Raw genomic sequence first — 21,107 nt, 5'->3', positions numbered from 1 at the left:
TCGGAAGATTTTGAGAAAAAAAGGATCGGGGAGGAGGCCTAGTTGCCCTCCAATTTTTTGATTACTTAAAAAGGCAACTAAAACTTTTCAGTTTTTACGAACGTTTTCATTAGTAAAAAATATACATAATTTTAAGAACTAACTTACATAACGAACTTCTATATTCGTATGTTTTTATTACGTATTTGAGGGGGTTCACCCCCTCGTCAATACCTCGCTCTTTATACTAATACTTGAATTTTGTCCTAATTCCTTAAGAATGACCCTGAATCACAAAGGCCACAGAATAAATAGTTGAAATTACTAAAAATACTTTAGCGTAAAGAGCAAGGCATTACGAGGAGGTGATCCCCTCATAGGCGTAACAATTTCTGCTCGTTTTAAGTTTTAATGCTGCTCCTTATTTTCAGTTGAAAAATTTTTTCATATTTATTTTTTCATTGTTTTTTTAAATAATGCTAGAAAATCCTGAGCCCCCTTCACTGAAACTCTCTTTCCCTATGACAAATTCCTCCATAAAAAGATCTTCCTACGTAACCCCCCTTCAACTTCTCCCCCCCCCCAAACCAAAAAAATATCCAACTGAAAACGAATCTAAACTTCCCAATAACCATTATTATATGTAAACATAGGTCAAAGTTTGTAACTTGCAGCCCTCCCAGGGGGGCCTGTTGGGGAGTAAGATGTCCCCAGACATATTTATTAGGTTTTTTGACTATGGTGAATAAAATGGCTATCTCGGAATTTTGATCTGGTGACTTTGGGGAAAAATGAGCATGAGAGGGGGCCTAGGTGCCCTCCAATTTTTTGGTCACTTAAAAAGGGCACTAGAACTTTTAGTTTCCGTTAGAATAAGCGCTCTCACGACGTTCTAGGACCACTGAGTCAATACGATCACCCCTGGGAAAAAAAAACAACAAATGAACACACATCCATGATCTGTCTTCTGGCAAAAAATGCGAAATTCCACATTTGATGGTGTGATTTTTGTTAAGATTGTATTACTTTCAGGAAGTGTTTCCCCCTATTTTCTAAAATAAGGCAAATTTTCTTAGGTTCGTAACTTTTGATGGGTAAGACTAAACTTGATAAAACTTATATATTTAAAATCAGCATTAAAATGCGATTATTTTGATGTAACTATTGGCATCAAAATTCCTTTTTATTAGAGTTTCAGTTACTATTGAGCTGGGTCACTCCTCACTACAGTTTGTTACCACAAACTGTTTGATCAGATTTTGAAGAAAGCTGATGTGGTATTACTTTCTTAGTTGTTCCAACCATAGCACTACCCAAAGATCAAGTTAATTTTCTACTTTCTGATGACATAAATTCCTTTGAACTTGATGAAAAGAACTAATATTGTCAAGTACAACTAACAAGTCACGGCCATTTTGGATATGTGCAAAAGTAAACTGATAATTTTGGTAAATACTCCAGAAACTTTTATGGGCCAAGAATGATCATTAGGGTTCACTCCAGAGACATAGACCTCTTTTAGATAGACAGCTGAAATTTGTAAGTCTTCAACAAGTGCCATCTTCTTTACAAATGGTGTGGCTTTAGAAACTCCTTTTTGGAACTGAAGACCTTGAGAAGTTTTTTCTTTGCGCAAGTTTCCTTGCATTGACAGCAACTCTGCTACTCAAAGATGAGAAGCTGATTGTAGAAGAGTTTCTTCACAACCCCAGTGTAGTTTGGATGTTGGTTGATAGGCCAAATGTCAGGATGGATATTTTGCAGTACAACCCCTCTTTAGGCTCAGGAGGTAGTGCGGATTGGGTTGAAAGTTGGTTCAAGATTGCCAAGGGAATTGTTGAGACAGATAGCCATAGTGTATTTCTTGTATGTGCAGGAGGTCAATGCTGCATGTTCAGCCATTTCTCATTTAGGAGTCAAGGCAGCAGTATTCACTGGAGAATGCTCATCACTGGATACAAATCATATTCATGCTGCTATGAAAAATTGGAAGATCCAAATACTCTGCACCACAGCTGTGTGTGGTTGTGGCTTGGATCTTTTGGATATTCCCTGTGTTGTTTGTTTTAGTTTGCCCAAAAACTTCTCATCTTGGATGCCGGAGCAAGGCAGAGCAGGACATGACCAGCACAGCTTACCTGATATTTATTCCTTAAATGTTGATGATATTTAATTTATTAAAGTTATAAAAGAGACACCCCACACCTCAGATTTTGTTTAAAAGTGCCTGAGACTTTAAAAACATAATTTTTGAATGCTACAGCACAGCTTACTTGGTATTAAATATCAAACATTTATGTGAAAGACTGAAGACAAATAAAGACATCAATGAGCTATTTAAAGCCAATTATAATGCAACAGATGAAAGATACTTGTATATAATGATTTTCTGATGGATAATAATATTGTTTGAAGAGACAGAAAAGAGAGAGTGTGAGTACAGAAAAGAGAGAGCAAGAGCCAGATAGGTACCAGCTGGCCTATAGGCCTTAAATTACTGGAAACAGGCAGCTCAAGCACCCCTACTTCCCACAAGCCATCCAGTTCCATCACTTCTTATTTTCCTTTTGTTCTATTATTTTTTTTGTTATATACAAACCAAAAGTATTATATTCCTTGACAATTGTATATATATATATATATATTGATTGTGTTGACATTGATCAAAAAAGTCTTTGTTTATATGATGTTAGTATTGATTTTTTTTTCTGTTAATTGTGCATTTAGAAGAAACCTCCTAGAAGCCAAAAGGAGTCTATTATAGATTAGATAGATGGTTATTGATTACTTTTTATTTTAGTTTATTCAAAAAAATTACATAAGTTTTGACTTAATCATCTTTTTTTTTGAATTTGGTTGTAAAAAGATTTTTGTTGTTTTTAAGCTTGTCAATAAGTTTCTTTGCCCTTGTATTATTTCTATCTTTTTTACTTCCTCTATCTCTTTGCCCAATTTTGTACAGGAAATTGTCCTAAAACTGGCTTCTGTGAAGACAATTGTCATTGAGCAGAAATACATAGAGAAGGGGCATATGCAGATGGAATACTCTACCAGCAACCATACAGGCAAAAATCCACAGAATGGAAATTTATCTTCCCCCAAAGCTATGTTTGAACTATTAAGGAAGCAAGAAAGGATTCTGCACTGGTTGTCTCTTTTTTTCAGTCTTCCACAAGAAAAGATATACTTAACCTGTGTCTGCTTTATTTTAATTGAAGCTGTATAATTTTGTTTTTTTTTAGACTTTGGTTATCAATAAAATAAATATTATAAAATATGCATTTAGCTGCATTCATTCATAAGCTGCATTCATTCGTTAGCTGCATTCATTCATAAGCTGCATTCATTCGTTAGCTGCATTCATTCATAAGCTGCATTCATTCGTTAGCTGCATTCATTCATAAGAATGATCACATATCTCCCTGGAACTAAACTTGTATCTCAGACCCTGTTTTTATGATAATATGTATGACAAAATTTTTGACAAACTTATTAAACTAGGAGAAAAAATTAAACTAATATATTACTGTTTCTTTCCTGGACAATATACCAAGTGCTTTGGTTACAGCTTCAAAACTAAAAAAGTTATGAGTTTGTTTTTGTTTCCTGTAAGTAAAAACCATGGTTTTGAGATACAAGGTTATTATACAAAACTGTATTTGAACAGCCCCTTATGGTCAGTGTAGTTTATACTTGCACAATTTAAAATCAATAGTAAATATTGTAGATGATGCAGGATCTGTGATTTTCTCTAGCTTCTTTGTTTTTTCTGATGCATTCTTCTTCCAGGAAAAGTTAAAAAAATTCTTTTGCAGTCTATCTAAGCTACTGCAACTTAGCACACACTACACATTACTGCTACAAGCTACTTAGAATAAAACTAAACTTTTACCAAGTATTTTTGCTAAGTCACAAGGTGGATTCCTATATAGAAACTAATAGGCAGCAGGACATAGGTAGGCCTAATTAAAAGTTAAGGTAAAATGTTTTTTGGTAAAATTCTGGATGATTGACTTTTGGCTATCTTGGGAAGGGGTTAGGTTAGGAAAATGAAACTTTCAGGGATGGGTCTAAAGGCTAAAGTATATCTGCAGAAGGTACTTTGGAGTGCCCACCTCCACTCCTTCTCTCTCTAGAGGGCCCTGAAATTCACCTACATGACAGGTATACCCATAGAAATTTTGACAAAACAACACTTTACCTTAATTTTCAGTTACCAGTTGCCTTTTCTCTGCCTTTAGTTTTGAAAATGCGATTCCTGTTATTTGAGTAGAATTCTGAGAAATATCAATATTTTTTTTTTCAAATTTAGGGAATATATTTGCAGATCTTTAGAACCTTATAAATTGGGATTGAGCAAAGTTGTGAAGTGGAAAACAATTTTGTTGTAACCCACTTCACTTAAGCAGGAGATCTATTTTGCAAGGTTTCACTTTTATAACACACATATTTTTGAAGGTCATCAAAGGACAGGGCCCTCTAGAGGGAGAAGGATTGGAGGTGGGTACTTCAAAATACCTTCAAGGACATACTTCAGCATTTAGAATCATCCCTGAAAGTTTCATTTTCCTAACCTAACCCCTTTCCAAGATAGCCAAAAGTCAATCAACAAGAATATTACCTGTTTTTTTGTTGTAATTTCAAAGCCTGTCAAGTAGGCAAATTTCTAAGACTTAGAAATTGGAAGAGGATTAACATTAAAGCTTGGCAATACATTCTTAGATTATCTTTTTGGCCCTGGATTCATTAGGCCAACTGGAAGTTTAATTTTTCTAACCCCTTTCCAAGATAATGAGAATTAGCTAAACAAGAATTTTACAGTTTTCTTAACATGTTTTCCTGTCTAAGCTTCACCATTAATGAATAGATTTTACACTCTAAAATATTACATTGAGAAAATTAGCCTAGACAATATCTGTGGCAAGTTCAATAGGCATATCTCTTATGCTGTTATTAAGAAACATATCTATAAAGGTTAATTTAATATGTAGAAGCCTTCGAGGACAGCTTATCAACTGAAGATGCCAAGTAGAGAAAATAAAGATATTAATATTCACAATACAAACCAAAACATTAGCCATCTCCATCATTTATTTTTTGCTATTTCTTCTCTAAATTACGTTATTAATAGCAGCGATTAAAATAGCGCTGTATAAATTTGCTTATTAAAGCTAGTTAGCGCACTAAGCCCCATAGCAAAGACTAGCAGAGCTAAAATCCAAACGTGAGTAAAACTACATTAAAAAGCCCCAGTTTGATTCCACTATGGGCCCATAACTGGAAATTTGAGTCTAAATTCAGAAGTGCCAATCAATGCACTTTTGGAGGATACACTTAAGGTTACAATACTATATGATGGCAGGGGATGGTTCAGACAATTGATAGACTCTTTGGCAGAGGGAAGAGGTTTGGGAATTATTGTTGATGAGGAACAGAAATTAAACAACAACCGCACGAAGAAGCATCCAAAACATCCCAGAACCCTTACATGATCAATCTTACTATACGATGCAGATCACTCGAAGTTATGACTAAACTGTGCAAAGGTCTTGCGCGACCATTGCTAGAATTTGGGATATGTGTCGCAACACACCTGAACAAGGGTGATCAGCAGAAAATAGAATATGTCCCAAACGTGTGACAAAAGCTGCTGATAAATGAAATAATTTTGATTATCCATCTCGATTGACTAAGCTAAAGCTCACAACGCTAGTATACATCATAACGATATAGATGGTTTTAAATGCAAATTCCTATCAAAAGCCATTCCAGTTTGATGATTCTTCTGGTCCGAACATGCTTGACCAAGCGGCACCTGGCCACTTGGTCCGTCAGTATTAAAAAAAAAAATAAAAAAAACTTAAAAGAATTAAAAAGAAACTAAAAGAAACTAAAAAAGAAAAAATACTAAAAATGGAAAAGCCAAAAAAGAAAAAAACTAAAATATGACGTCATTATATAAACAAACATCTAAAAAAACTTAAAAGAATAAAAAAGAAACTAAAAAAAAAGAAAAAGCTAAAAAAGAAAAAAAAACTAAAATAGGACTTAAAAAAAATAAATAAATAAAAAAGGAAAAAAACTGTAATAAAAGATAAAAATCTATATATGACGTCATGTTCGCAACGCGAAACCAGGCTTGCGGCTAATAGAGACAGTAAAAAAAGAAGGCGTGTCGCTATATTACAAAAGTAATGCGTGTATAATTATCCTACAATGTCACTAAAAAGGGAACACCAGAGCAACGCAAAACCAGGATTGTGGCTCAAAGAAAAAGGGCCAGCTTAGGAATATCAAATTTAATTCATCAATTCTATCCAAAAATGACACAGCGTTTCCGGGACCCATCCATATATAGAAGCCTGCCGCGTGCCATGATGGGGCCCGCGGGGCCCGCTGGCAAAGCCACCGGGACCCAGCACTGTCTGCGGTTAGAAAACAAGGGACAATGAGAACACATATATAGAAGCCTGCCACGTTCCATGCTTGGGCCCGGTATATATATATATATATATATATATATATATATATATATATATATATATATATATATATATATGTATATATATAATATATATATATATATATATATATATATATATATATATATATATATATATATATATATATATATATATATATATATATATATATATATATACATATATATATATATATATATATATATATATATATATATATATATATATATATATATATATATATATATATATATATATATATACTAGCTGTTGGGGTGGCGCTTCGCGCCAACGTGGGGGTGCTTCGAGCCCCCCCAAAGTCACCCCGCGCGCGTAAGTCACTACGTGCCATATTAGTTACGCGCTATTGTAGTTGTGTCCCTGTGGCCCACCTGTGAATATATATATATATATATATATATATATATATATATATATATATATATATATATATATATATATATATATATATATATATATATATATATATATATATATATATATATATATATATATATATATATATATATATATATATATATATACATATATATATATATATATATATATATATATACTAGCTGTTGGGGTGGCGCTTCGCGCCTCCCCAACACCTAGTTGGTGGGGCACTTAGCGCCCCCCAAGCCCCCCCGCGCGCGTAAGTCGTTACGCGCCATATTAGTTACGCGCCATTGTAGTTATGTCCCTGTGTCCCACCTGTGAATATAGATAGATTTATATATGTGTTTCAAACTACGTAAAAATTGCGAATATACAACATTCTTGGCTTTCCCATTGTCTGTGCATATACAAAGCCGTATGTACTAATAATGACGTCATATGCAAACGCTCTTTGTACAAACAAACAAACATGCATACACACAACTCGTTTTTATATAGATAGATAGATAGATAGATACAATACAAATTAACTGCGTAAAACTTGCGAATATACAACATTCTTCGCTGTCCAATTGTCGCTGCATATAAATAGATTGTCAGGTTTACCGACCCTCGAACATGCAACGTACAATTGTCCATGGGAAAAACAATCAGTATTAAGATCTATACCACATTTTTCTAATGATTGACCTTGAGCTTTGTTAATGGTGATTGCAAATGCTAATCGAATTGGGAATTGCAATCTTTTAAATTGAAAAGGCAGATCCGTTGGAATCATGGGAATGCGAGGAATAAGAACAGCCTCACCCTCAAAAGGCCCTGTCAAGATTGTGGCCTCTATTAGGTTTTCCATTGTTTTTTTACGGCAAGTCGCGTGCCATTGCAAAGCTTTGGTGGGTTGATATTTCTTAAAAGTATTATTGATACGCCTATTTTTAGTTGTAGCACGTGTGGTGGAAACTCTGAAAGATCTACGAAATTTAAAAATTCAGATGGATAATTAACCGCTTCATTTGGTTCCAAAACTGTGTCGACTGACTTGTAAAGGACTGCCTGTTCTCGAATCTTGGTCAAAACAATATTGTTGATTTCGTGGACGTCTATATTTTTGGGTGCGAGAATCGCTCTTTCACTTAGCCATTTATTATTTTTATAATTTTTTAGAATATTCGGAAATACTTTTTCAATCAATTTATTTTTGGACGTCACTAAATTACAGAAATCAGCAGGTAGTTGTATACGTCCTGAAATTGAGTCTACTGGGAGCTTTCCGTTTCCAATTGCCAACAATTGATCTGAAAATGTTTGACCGGAGTCATCGTTTCGCAATCGGACACGCATATTTGTAGTTAATTTTAATATTTTTACGTGTGCCCATAAATTAGAATTTTTCAGGCAAGCATTCATTTCGTCTGCAGGAGTTGATCTAGGTATTATAGGTAATGTTTGCCTGAAATCTCCCGCAAGCAATATTAATTTGCTGCCAAAGGGTTTCGACTTCCCTCTCAAATCTTTCAAGCATTGATCCAGAGCCTCGAGCGATTTTTTGTGTGCCATTGTGCACTCATCCCAAATAATAAGTTTGCATTGCTGCAATACTTATACCCATCCTAGATGATTTGGAAATATTGCACGTGGGAGTTTTTGTAGAATGCAAATTCAGAGGCAATTTCAAAGCGGAATGAGCAGTTCTTCCACCAGGCAGCAATGTTGCGGCTATTCTGGACGACGAAATTGCCAACACTATATCATTTTTTGATCGAATTGATGCCAGAATCAGTTTTATTACAAACGTTTTACCAATACCTCCTGGCGCATCCAAAAAGAAAATTTCTCCAACGTTGTTATTGACACAATGCATTATCGTATCATAAATGTCTTTTTGTTCTGACGTTAACTTGGAAATGTTATTTTGTACATACGACAATAGATCACTCGTACTGTAACTTTGTTCACGATCCAATTCTACAGATGTCGAAACAGCAGCGATACGGTTAGGTGAAGGCATTCCCAAATCCTGAAGAGGTTTGTTTGCCATACGTGCGTACAAATCTTCTATAATAACTAAAGTGTAGTTATAAATTTCTGATGTAAAATCAAAAGTCATATCTGACGTCTCTAACTGTTTTCGATGGAGTATATCTTCGGACATTTTTGACTTATATTTTTCCCATAACTCTGTAGGAGCTGATGGAGAGCAAGTTGTTAAAATGATGCCAAACAATGCACGAATTTGACTTGGTGTTGACGTTTCGCACGCGTCATTGATGCAGTTATCCCAATGTTGGTCATTCTCCAATAAATTCAGTTTGGCATGCACTACGGTAAGTGTCATGTATAGTACCGTTTACAGTTCTCAAATGCTCAAAGGATGTCGGACCGGGTAAATTCACCAAAAGCAGGCGTAGAAAGAAGCATTCATGTTGATTGGGGTGAACGGTGTAGAGTCTTCCTATCGTGGTATCTTTTAAGATTGTAGGTTGGTCGTCGACTGACTTACCCTGTTTTCGACGTTCAAATACTTTATTTTTAGTATTCCACGTGTGACACGAAGGCACTTCAGTATACAGCAGTTTTTTTGCAAAAGAATCATTTTTGCAAAGCGAAAAAAAAGCTGTTAATGTTGTATGCGGTGGATTCAGGGCTCTTTGTTGCACGTTGGTTTCCGTGAAATAAACACGTTGACCATTCTGTAAATGTACCGCTAAGTGAACAACAGCTGGACTACGTTCATGTATCGGAAATGAAAGAATTCGCCAAAAAGCTTCATTACTGCTTATGTATCTTCCAGCCTGATATTGTACGATTTCATCGAAATCTTTGATTTCGGGCTGCAAGCCAAAAACTGCCATGTCACTGCCTTTGTTGACGTATTTACATATGTATTTGATTGCCTTTACGAAGTTACAGTATTCAACGTTTATGTGTGCATTAAATGTTTTTGATAATAATGGGGAATATGGAACAAACCACTGGTTATCTACTTCGATGGTGGTACCGTTACGCTTCTTTATTATTGCTGTTTTACCGCCATCTTCAGTAGATCTTCTTCTATATTGTGGATAACCATCATTGCCAGTAATTGTGTTTGATACTATAAGTCGAGGATATTGCTTTGTGCACCTTCCTTTGGCCATGCATGGTGAATTTTCGTTCAGTGCACCGCAAGGTCCATGTATCAAATTTTTTACAATAATATCATGTAACCCCTTATCGACATTTTTATCAGGTATTTCAGCGGAAATCACATCATCAATTTCGTTCGAAGTAATTTTTTTATGTAGCCAGATTAGTATATGTGCGTGTGGCAAACCTCGTTTTTGCCATTCCACTGAGTACATCCAGCATCGCACTGACCCAAACACTTCAAGTTTTACTATGTAGTTTATCAGTGATTTCAACCTTTGCCGGAAGACACGGGCCGTAATGTCATGCCTATGAACCGCCGATTGTCCTTGAAGTAAAAGCTGCAGTATCTCGTCCCAAGATTGATTACATGTAAATGTAATAAATAAATCTGGACGACCATAGAGATGAACATACGCAATAGCATCTTGAGCATATTTATGCATATGACGGGGACTGCCAGCATATGACGAAGGTAAAATTGTTAATCTTCCAACCTTTGTGGTATTACCGTCATTTATAACTGCATCTCGCAAATGAATGTATTGTTCAGAGCGGAGCTTGGTCTGATTCAGGCGGATATATAGCAAACGTTCTGATTCAATTTTAGCATACATATCAACGACGAATTGGTGAAACAATTCACGGCATTTTAAAATATAATTTTCTTCATCCTGCCGAATCATTAGTCTATAGGAATAATAATGCATTGCACTGCATTTCTTATTCATTTCTTTATTAGTGGCTGGATTCATCAATTTAATATTAAAGTGATAGCCGTCGGCTCCATCCCAAAAAAGGATAGGTTATTGTAGGGCATCGTAGCATCGATGAGTTTCAGCAATTCTTAACAACTGAGCGTTTCGCTTATGAAGAATAATATCTCGAGGTAAAAACTGATCACCGACCATAACGATTGCCACTTCGTCGATAGTTGGAGCATTGTATCTACGCACATGTTGGCCAGGAGGCGTTTTGTCAGCGGAAGTAACAATTTTATGCGTATCAGTAGGCATCAAATCGATGGCTGTTTTGAACAGACGCACTAAATTATTATTTTCGTGGAAAAGATGTTGCAATTGGGAAACGATTGTCCTTTCAACATTGGGAGAAATTTCACAACCTGCATTCAATTCAGAATTTCTATCACTGATGAAGTACAATTGTAAAAATTTATGATTCTCGCCTGAGAATGGTAGAAGGGACCCTGCTCTATGATAAATTTGCCCTTTTGCTTTGAAAGTAGACATAAATTGATCCGGATTTTCGATTTGGACTCCAAACGACGTCATTTGGAAACATGAGTTGTATTTTCTGATTTTTGACAAAAAACGCTTAGATTCTGACGTAGTTCCAGTAAGGAAAGTCTTCAATGGCTCTGGTGGTGGAGCCAATAGAGGAAGTTTAACTTTTCCTGAGGCGCAACACATTCCCATTGTTTCACCATTGAATTTCAAGGCCTTGCAATAGGGACAAATTTTAGACATTGTCCCGATTTGAACACATCTACTCAAGCTATAATCATCGACTGGGCTGTACCTGAATGTCAGGCGATAACTTTCAGGTTGCTCTGATTCCTCGGCACGCTTTCTTTTCTTACTTTCTCTATCAGCAGCAAGCCTGATTTCTTGCTGTTCTTGTGGTTCCTCGGCACGCTTTCTTTTCTTACTCTCTCTATCAGCAGCAAGCTTGATTTCTTGCTGTTCTTGTGATTCCTCGGCACGCCTTCTTTGTTCACTTTCTCTTTTAGCAGCAAGTCTGCTTTCGCGTTGCTCTGGTAGTTCCTCGGCACGCTTTCTTTTCTTTCTTTCTCTATCAGCCTCAAGCTTGTTTTCTTGCTGTTCTTTTGATTCCTCGGCAAGCTTTCTTTTCTGACTTTCTCTATCAGCAGCAAGTTTTTTGGCATAGACTCTTTGAGCATCTTCATCGGCTTTTGCCATTGTAAGTTCATCAGTCATTTTAAACTTAAACATTAATAGATTTCTACGTGAATATATATGTCTTAAATATCTTTAATGACGTCACCGTCATAGCAAAAATGACGACAACTAACTTCATGATTAATGATAAATGACGACAACTAACTTCATGACGTCAGTCGACACAGAAACATGACGTCACCTGACAGACGGACACACAGACAGACAACTTTTTTTTTATATATATAGATAGATATACCTCAATCGACGAATCTCCGGCTCATATGCTTCCATAGTCTCTGCTAAATTCCGTTTTAGCCGCCCCCTCCTTGCCAGCCTATATAACGCTACTGTTTTACCTCATATTATGTACCTGGCACCATTTTGGAAACTATTCTCGAAGGCTGAATTGTCTAAAATCCGTGCGCTTTTCTTCCGTTTTGCTAAATACCTCCTAAGTTTTCCTCCCTGGTACAGAAACTCAATCCTCATCAAAAAGTATCACATAACCGACCCTCCAGTTAAATTTGAAAATATAATCAAAAGACACAACATTAAAATAGTAGATCACGATTGGTATAATCTCCTTTTACAATAGATCTGTTTTCGTTATATTCATTTTAGTGCTATTTTGTTTGCCCTTTTATTAGTTGAGTCTCTCTCTAGTTATGTCTCTTCTGATATATTTTGTTCTTATATATCTATCTATATATATAAAAATAAGTTGTTTGTCTGTCTGTCGACTGACGTCATGTTTGTGTGTCGACTGACGTCATGTTTGTCGACTGACGAAACAACAGACCGGGACACCGGGACACAAATGACGTGTTATGTCTGTTATAACGTAATAGAGGCAACAATCTTGACAGGGCCTTTTGAGGGTGAGGCTTTTCTTATTCCACGCATTCTCATGATTCCAATGGATCTGCCTTTTCAACCTAAAAGATTGCAATTCCCAATTTGATTAGCATATTTAGTTTTCAGTCCAGAACCACTAAAGCTATTATGTAAATATCAAAAATATTTATGTTGTCTGAGCAATAATTTTTAGTTTTTATTTCAAAATAGAAAATTACCTGACAATTTTAGAATTATATCTATCTATATATATAAAAATAAGTTGTCTGTCTTTGGATCAGGTGACGTCATGTTTCTGTGTCGACTGGCGTCATGAAGTTAGTGGTCGTCATTTTTGCTATGACGGTGACGTCATTAAAGATATTTAACACATATATGTTCACGTAGAAATCTATTAATGTTTAAGTTTAAAATGACTGATGAACTTACAATGGCAAAAGCCGATGAAGATGCTCAAAGAGTCTATGCCAAAAAACTTGCTGCTGATAGAGAAAGTCAGAAAAGAAAGCGTGCCGAGGAATCAAAAGAACAGCAAGGAAACAGGCTTGAGGCTAAAGAACGCAAAACCGCGCAGTTAGATGAAGATCCACCTGGACAGCGAGAGTCAAAACATATCAAAACTGAAAATGATAGCGATGATGATTGGGTTTGGGATTTTGACTTGGATAAGGTCATCAATGCCTACCAGATTTTAGTTAAAAAAACAAAGGTTCGGCGATATGTATTTCATAGTGAAGCTGAAAAATAAAGAAGAAAAAGAAAACTGAAAAAAGAAAAAATGTAAAAAACTAAAAAATACTAAAAAAAAAAAACACTCAAAGAGAAATTACAGACCGGGACACAAATGACGACCGGGACAGAGAGAATATAAATAACGACCGGGACACTCAAGGAGAAATTACAGACTGGGATACCGGGACACAAATGATGACCGGGACACAGGCAATATAAATGACGACCAGGACAACAATGGCAACACCCGAGGAAGCTGCTCAAAACGAATGTATTCACGCCGAAGTAGCTGAGTTGGTAAAGCGTTATGTTTCAGGTTCTAGGTCCGAGAGGCTTCAGGTTTGAACCTTGGCTTTAGCATTAATACAAAAGAAGAAAAAAACTAAAAAAGGTAAAAACTACAAAAAAACTAAAAGGAAAATATATATATATATTTATATATATCATCTTTTCCACAAAAATAATAATTTAGTGCTTCTGCTTAAAAACAGCAATCGAATTTATGCCTCCTGATACGCAACTATCAACAAAGTGGCAATCGTTGTGGTCGGTGATCAGTTCTTACCTCGATATAATATTCTTTATAGGCGAAACAATCAGTTGACAAGAATTGCTTAAACTCATCGATGCTACGATGCCCTACAATATCCTGACGAATATAAATGACGCCCGGGACACTCAAATAGAAATCACAGACTGGGACACCGGGACACAAATGACGACGGGGACACAGGGAATATAAATGACGACCCGGACACAGGGACACAACTACAACGGGGACGCCGGGGGGCACAGGGGGATATATAAATGACGACGGCAACAAAGGAAATGGTCGATTAGCAATCACCATTAACAAAGCTCAAGGGCAATAAATAGAATCATGAGGTATAGATCTGAATACGGATTGTTTTCCCATGGACCATTATGCGTTGCATGTTCAAGAGTCGGTAAACCCGACAATCTATTTATATGCACAGACGATGGGACAGCAAAGAATGTTGTGTATTCGCAAGTTTTACGTAGTTAAAAACATATATATATATATATATATATATATATATATATATATATATATATATATATATATATATATATATATATCTATATTCACAGGTGGGACATAGGGACACAACTACAATGGCGCGTAACTAATATGGCGCGTAACGACTTACGCGCGCGGGGGGGCTTGAGGGGGGGGGCGCGAAGCGCCCTCACCAACTAGGTGTTGGGGTGGCGCGAAGCGCCACCCCAACAGCGAGTTTTCTTATATTTATATGTTCGTGCTCCGTCTTTTTCATTTCGTATGATTGACGGGTTTTCAAATAAATGATAAATAAATATATGTGTTTTTAACTATATTGAACTTGCGAATATACAACATTCTTCGCTGTCCCATTGTCTCTACATAGAAATAGATTGTCAGGTTTACCGACTCTTGAATATGCATCATATAATTGTCCAGGGGAAAAACAAATCCGTATTCAGATCTAAACCTCATTATTCTATTGATTGTCCTTGAGCTTTGTCGATGGTGATTGCTAATCAAACATTTCCTATGTCCCCATCGTCATTTATATATCCCCCATGAACCCCCGGCGTCCCCGTTGCAGTTGTGTCCCTTTGTCCCAGTCGTCATTTATTGTCGACAAACATGACGTCAGTCGACACACAAACATGACGTCAGTCGACACACACGTCCCAGTCGTCATTTGTGTCCTCGTGTCCCAGTCTGTAATTTCTCTTTGAGTGTCCCGTTTTATATTCCCTGTGTCCCGGTCTGTATACACATTCGTTTTTGAATTGGTATATGATGAAATAATTTTTTTTTCTTTTTAGTAGTTTTTTTTTGTTTTTACCTTTTTTTTAGCATTTTCAGTTTTTTTTTCTTTTTTCTTTTTAGTTTTTTTTTGTAGTTTTTAACTTTTTTAGTTTTTTTATTTTTATTTTTTTTAGTTTTCTTTTTATCCTTTATTTTTCAGTTTTTTTCCTTTTTTTATTTTTTTTTCTTTTTCAGTTTTTAGTTTTTTTAGTTTTTTTATTAGTTTTTAGTTTTCTTTTCTTTTTAGTTTTTTTTAGTTTTATGCTTTTTTTTAGTTTTTTTTTCTTTTTTAGTTTTTTACCTTTTTTAGTTTTTTAGCTATTTTATTTTTTTTGTATTTTCTTTTTAATTTTTTGTAGTTTTTACCTATTTTATTTTTTTTCTTCTTTTGTATTAATACTAAAGCCAAGGTTCGAACCTGGAACCTGTCGAACCTAAAACCTGGAACATAACGCTTTACCAACTCAGCTACTTCGGCTTGAATATATTTACCTTTTTTATTTTTTTTTTATTTTTATTTTTTTTTAGTTTTCTTTTTCTCCTTTATTTTTCAGTTTTTTTCCTTATTTTAGTTTTTTCTTTTTCAGTTTTAAGTTTTTTGTTTTTTAAGTTTTTATTTATTAGTTTTTAGTTTTTTTTCTTTTTAGTTTTTTTAGTTTCTATCGTTTTTTAGTTTTTTTTTACTTTTTTTTCTTTTTTAGTTTTTAGTTTTTTACCTTTTTTTAGATTGTTTTTAGTTTTTAGCTGTTTTATTTTTTTTAGTGTTTTTTTTTAGTTTTTTTTTATTCCCTGTGTCCCGGTCTGTATATACATTCGTTTTTGATTTGGTATATGATGAAATAAATTTTTTGTTTTTTCCTTTTCAGTTTTTTTTTGGTTTTTACCTTTTTTTTAGTTTTTTTTATTTTTGTTTTTTTTTAGTTTTCTTTTTCTCCTTTATTTTTCAGTTTTTTTTTGTTTTTTTTTCTTTTTCAATTTTTAGTTGTTTTATTTTTTTTTATTAGTTTTTCGTTTTTTCTTTTTAGTTTTTTTGTAGTTTTTACCTTTTTTTATTTTTTTTTTAGTTTTTACCATTTTTTAGTTTTTTTTAGTTTTTTAGCTTTTTCAGCTTTTTTAGTATTTTCTTTTTAGTTTTTTTTGTAGTTCTTACCTTATTTATTTTTTTTCTTCTTTTGTATTGACGCAAAGCCAAGGTTTGAACCTGGAACCTCTCTGACCTAAAACCTGGAACATAACACTTTACCAACTCAGCTTCTTCGGCTTGAATACATTCGTTTTTGAATGGGTATAAGATGAAATAATTCAAACTATTTCTGGTAGGCATTGATGACCTTATACAAGTGAAAATCCCAAACCCAATCATGACCGCTATCATTTTCAGTTTTGATACGTTTTGACTCTCGCTGTCCAGGTGGATTTTCATCTAACTGCGCGGGTTTGCGTTCTTTAGCCGCAAGCCTTTTGACATTAACCCCTTGAGCAGATTCCCCAGCTGTTTCTTCTGCCGTAGTAGGATTTATACTAAAGTTTCTCTTTGAATTAACTATTTGAGCAGCTTCCTCGGCTGTTTCTTCTGTCATTTTAAGATCTATACTAAAAATTCCTCTTCGGCCAAGCTTGCTAAAGCTAAACAATTTATAATAAACCTCAAAATTTTAAGTATCTGTTTTAAGGTTTAAGAATTACTTTAATCTATTGTCAAAATATTTGGAAATATTTGTGAAATTCCCAGTTTTTACATTTTAGTACGCACTCGCGTATACAAGCAAACACGCAAAGACACAAACATTCACACACACACACATACACAAGCACGCAGACACGCCCACATATACACGCAAACACACATACACACAAAAACATGCCCACGCACACCTTACTTAACCTAACCTAATTTAACCTAATTTAGCCTAACTTAACCTAACCTAGCCTAACTTAACCTATCCTAGATAAACTAAGCAAAGTCTACCTACCAGCCGAACCCTATCTAACCAACTTAACCTAGCCTAACCTTGCCTTAACTAACCGAAAAATCCAGGTACTAATAATAACACTAAGCCAACAGCGGTAGATACAACTAAGCCAACATCTGCGGGTACAACTATAATGCAACCAATAGACAAAAAAAAGAGTAAAATGAAAAAGAGAACAAGAAAACAAATACGGTTGATATTGTAGCCATAAAAGCTGAGCTTGTAGGGTGCTTAATCAATACAGCAACATTACAAATAAGACAACTAAGAAAACAAATACCACAACATAGGACAACAAATAATACAACTAAAACATCATATACATATGAGCTTGTAAGTGGGTCAATAAAAACAGCAACATTACAAATAAAACAATTAAAACAACAAATAATGCAATACAAGAAAACAAGTAATACAACTAAGACAACATCAACAAGTAAGTTTGTTGGGGGCTTAATCAATATAGCATCACAAATAAGACAACTAAGACAAAAAATAATACAAGCAAGCCAACAGCTACAGGTACAACTAAGCACAATTACAGCAATTACAGCACAATTTTATCAACTAAGCACAATTAATTCAACTTTACGAGTAAGACAATGCAGAAACATTACAACTGATGTTACAAATAACATTACGAAAAACTAAATGCAGCAAAATCACAAATAGGACAACTAAGACGACAAAGAATAGTTAATACAGCAAATTGTACAACTAGGCACTATTACAGCAAAATTACACAAGTAAGACAGTACATCACCATAGCAACTAACATTACAAATAACATTACCAATAATTCAGTACAGAAGCATTGCAAATAGGAGAATTTACTTGCAGTTATAATCCTCAGTTAGTTGCGATTTAAATCTCTCTGTCTGTGTCTCTTGTCTGTCTGTTTGTCTGGTCTGTCTTTCTGTCTATCTTGTCTGTCTGTGTCTGGTCTGTCTGGTTTGTCTATCTATCTATCTGTCTGTCTGTCTGTTTGGTCTGCCTGTCTTTCTCTTCTGTCTGTCTTTGTTTCATTCTGTTTGTGTGTCTGTCTTTCACTCTGTTTGTGTGTCTGCTTTGTCGGTCTGTCTTGTGTGTCTGTCTGTCTGGTCTGTTTGGCCTATCTGTCTGTCTGTCTCTGAGTCTGTGTGTCTATGTGGTATGTCTGGTCTGTCTGTCTGTGTGTCTTTCTGTCTGTCTATCTGGTCAAGTCTGTGAAAACTATGTCGAAACTATGGAATAAACTTAGTATAGATATTAAGGAAATAGGTAGCTTTGGCGAGTTTAAGTCTGATTTACGTGTGGAGTTGCTCGGTAGGTATACTTTTGAAACAGATTAACTAAAATAAATTTTCCATAGGTTATTCATTTGTAATATTTAAGTATTTTTTGTTTGTTATTTTTGTTGTCTTGGAGCTACGCAAAGTAATGTATTGTTTATATTTTTTTTTTTGTTGATTTCAGTATATAGTCTCATTCTCCATACTCTCTTTTCATTTTCCTTGAATTTAGCACATCCTCACAGGTTTCGCTTGTGTCGTGCTTCTAATCAAGAAATGTTTATTTCTAATATAATTGTTCTTCTACTACTACTACTGTCTGGTCTTTCTGTCTGTCTGATCCGTCATTCTGTCTCTTGGTCCGGTCTGTCTGTCTGTCTGATCTCTCTTTCCGTCTAGTGTGTCTCTGTGTCTTGTCTTTCCGTCCATGTGTCTGTCTGATCTGTCTGGTCTCTCTCTCTCTCTTGTCTTTCTGTCAGTCTGTTATGCCTGTCTGTCCGGTCAGTCGGTCTTTCTGTTTGTCTATTTGTTGGTCTGTCTGGTCTGTTTGGTCTTTCTGGTTTCTGTCTGGGCTCTGTCTGGTTTTCTCTGTATGTCTCGTTTTTCTGTCTGTCTTGTCTATCGGTCTGTCTAGTTTGTCTGTCTGTCTGTCTGTCTCGTCTGTCTGTCTTTCTGGTCTGTTCGGCTGTCTGGCCTGTAAATCTGTCTGTCCAAGTGTCTGTGTCTCTGTCTTCTCTCCGGCTTGTCTGGTCTGTCTGTCTCTGTATGTCTGTCTGTCTGTTTGTATTTGTGTCTGTCTGTCTAGACTGTCTGGTCTGTCTGTCTATCTGTCTGGTTTTTCTTTCTGCCTGCCTTGTCTATCTGTCTGTCTGGTCTGTCCGTCTGCCTTGTGTGTCTGGCTGCCTGGTCTGTTTGGCCTGTCTGTATGTCTATCTCTGTGTCTGTGTATCTATGTGGTCTGTCTGTGTGTATTTCTGTCTGTCTATCTAGTCTTTGTGGCCTGTTAAGTCTGTCTATCTCTCTGCCTGGCTTGTCTGTCTCTCTGGTCTTTTTGTCTGTACTGTCTGTCTATCCGTCTTGTCTGTCTGGTTGGTCAGTCTTTCTGATCTGTCTTTCTGTCTTGTCTGTCTATCTGTCTGGTCTTTCTGTCTCTCTGTTTCTCTGGTCTGTCTGTCTTTCTGTCTATCTTGTGTGTCTGTCTGTCTTTCCTGTAGGTCTGTCTGGTTTCTCTGTCTGTCTTGTCTGTCTGTCTGTCTAGTGTGTCTGTCTGTCAGTTCCGTCTGTCTGTCTTGTCTGTCTGCCTAGTCCCTCTGTCTTTCTGGTTTGTATGTCTGTCCGTCTGTCTTTCTGTCTTGTTTGTCTGTCTGTCTGCTCTGTCTATCTGTGTCTTCTGTCTAGTTTGTCTATCTATCTGGCATTTCTGTCAGTCTGTTCTGCCTGTCTCTCCTGTCTCTCTGGTCTGTCTGTTTGTCTTTTTGTCTTTCTGTCTAGTCTGTCTGGTCTTTCTATCTGTCTGGTCTATCTGGTAGTCTTTCTGTCTAGTCTGTTTGTTTTTCTGGTCTGTCTAATCTGGTCTGTCTGTCTGTCTGTCTGGTTGGTCTTTCTGTCTGTTGTCTCTGTGGTCTGTCTTTCTCTCTGGTCTGTCTATCTGTCTGTTTGTCTATCTGCCTGGTCTGTATGTCATTATGTCTCTCTGTCTGTCTTTCTCTTCTGTCTGTCCGTCTGGTATGTCTGGTCTGTCTGTCTTTCTGATTTGTTTGTCTCTCTGTCTGTCTGGTCTGTCTGCCTGTCTTGTCTGTCTGTCGGTCTGGTCAATCTGTCTGTCTGGTCTGGTCGTCTGTCTGGTTTTCTGTCTATTTGTCTGTCTGTTTTTCTGTCTGTTCGTCTAGTGCTTCTGTCTCTTTAGTCTGTTTCTTCTGTCTGGTTTGTCTGGTGTGTCCGTCAGTCTGGTCTGTTTTTCTGTCTGGTCTTTCTGTCCGTTTGTTTGTCTGTCTAGTCAGTATGTCTGTCTCTTCTGTCTGTATGTCTGGTCTCTCTGTCCGTCTGGTCGGTCTACCAGTCTGTCTTTCGGTCCGTCTGGTATGTCTAACTGTCTGATCTTTCTGGTCTGTCTGTCTGTCTGGTTTGTGTGTTTGCTTGTCTGTCTTGTCTTTCTGTGTGTCTGGTATGTCTGTGTGTCTGGTTTGTCTGTATGTCTTGTCTGTCTGTGTGTCTGATCTATCTGTCTGTCCGGTCTTTTTGTCTGTCTGGTCTCTCAGTCTGGAAGGTCTGTCTGTCTAGTCGATCTGTCTGTCTGGTAGTCTTTCTGTCTGTCTGTCGGATCTTTTTGTCTGTCTAGTCTGTCAGTCTAGACGGTCTGTCTGTCTGGCCTGTCTATCTGGCCGGTCTTTCTGTCTGTCTGGTTTGTCTGTCTATCCGGTAGTCTTTCTGTCTAGTCTGTCTGTCTGTCTTGTCTGTCTGTTTTTATTTTCGTTTTGTCTTTCTGTCTTTCTGGTCTGTCTGTCTGTCAGTCTGTCTAGTCTATCTTGTCTGTCAGTTCTTCTGCC

At 36.1% G+C, this 21,107-nt stretch overlaps 1 protein-coding gene across 3 annotated transcripts in view; it reads right to left on the bottom strand.

Annotated features, from left to right (window-relative positions):
• Positions 1 to 21,107, bottom strand: part of LOC136037384 (IWS1-like protein) — a 438,978-nt gene that overhangs the window by 43,373 nt on the left and 374,498 nt on the right. The window contains exon 1 of one of the 3 annotated variants that reach the window (XM_065720113.1): positions 5,046 to 5,107. The exons of 1 other annotated variant lie outside the window; for it this stretch is intronic. In XM_065720113.1, the coding sequence (XP_065576185.1) occupies positions 5,046 to 5,069 (24 nt within the window). In that variant the 5' untranslated portion in view covers positions 5,070 to 5,107. Of the gene's footprint in view, positions 1 to 5,036; positions 5,108 to 21,107 lie in introns of those variants that run through there. One more of the 3 variants, XM_065720112.1, reaches the window with a different exon arrangement.

Source organism: Artemia franciscana, chromosome 16, assembly GCF_032884065.1.
Source record: "Artemia franciscana chromosome 16, ASM3288406v1, whole genome shotgun sequence".
In the NCBI taxonomy this organism is placed as follows: domain Eukaryota; kingdom Metazoa; phylum Arthropoda; class Branchiopoda; order Anostraca; family Artemiidae; genus Artemia; species Artemia franciscana.
Note: the sequence above shows the minus strand (reverse complement) of the source record. Positions and strands in the feature narration are given on the sequence as shown.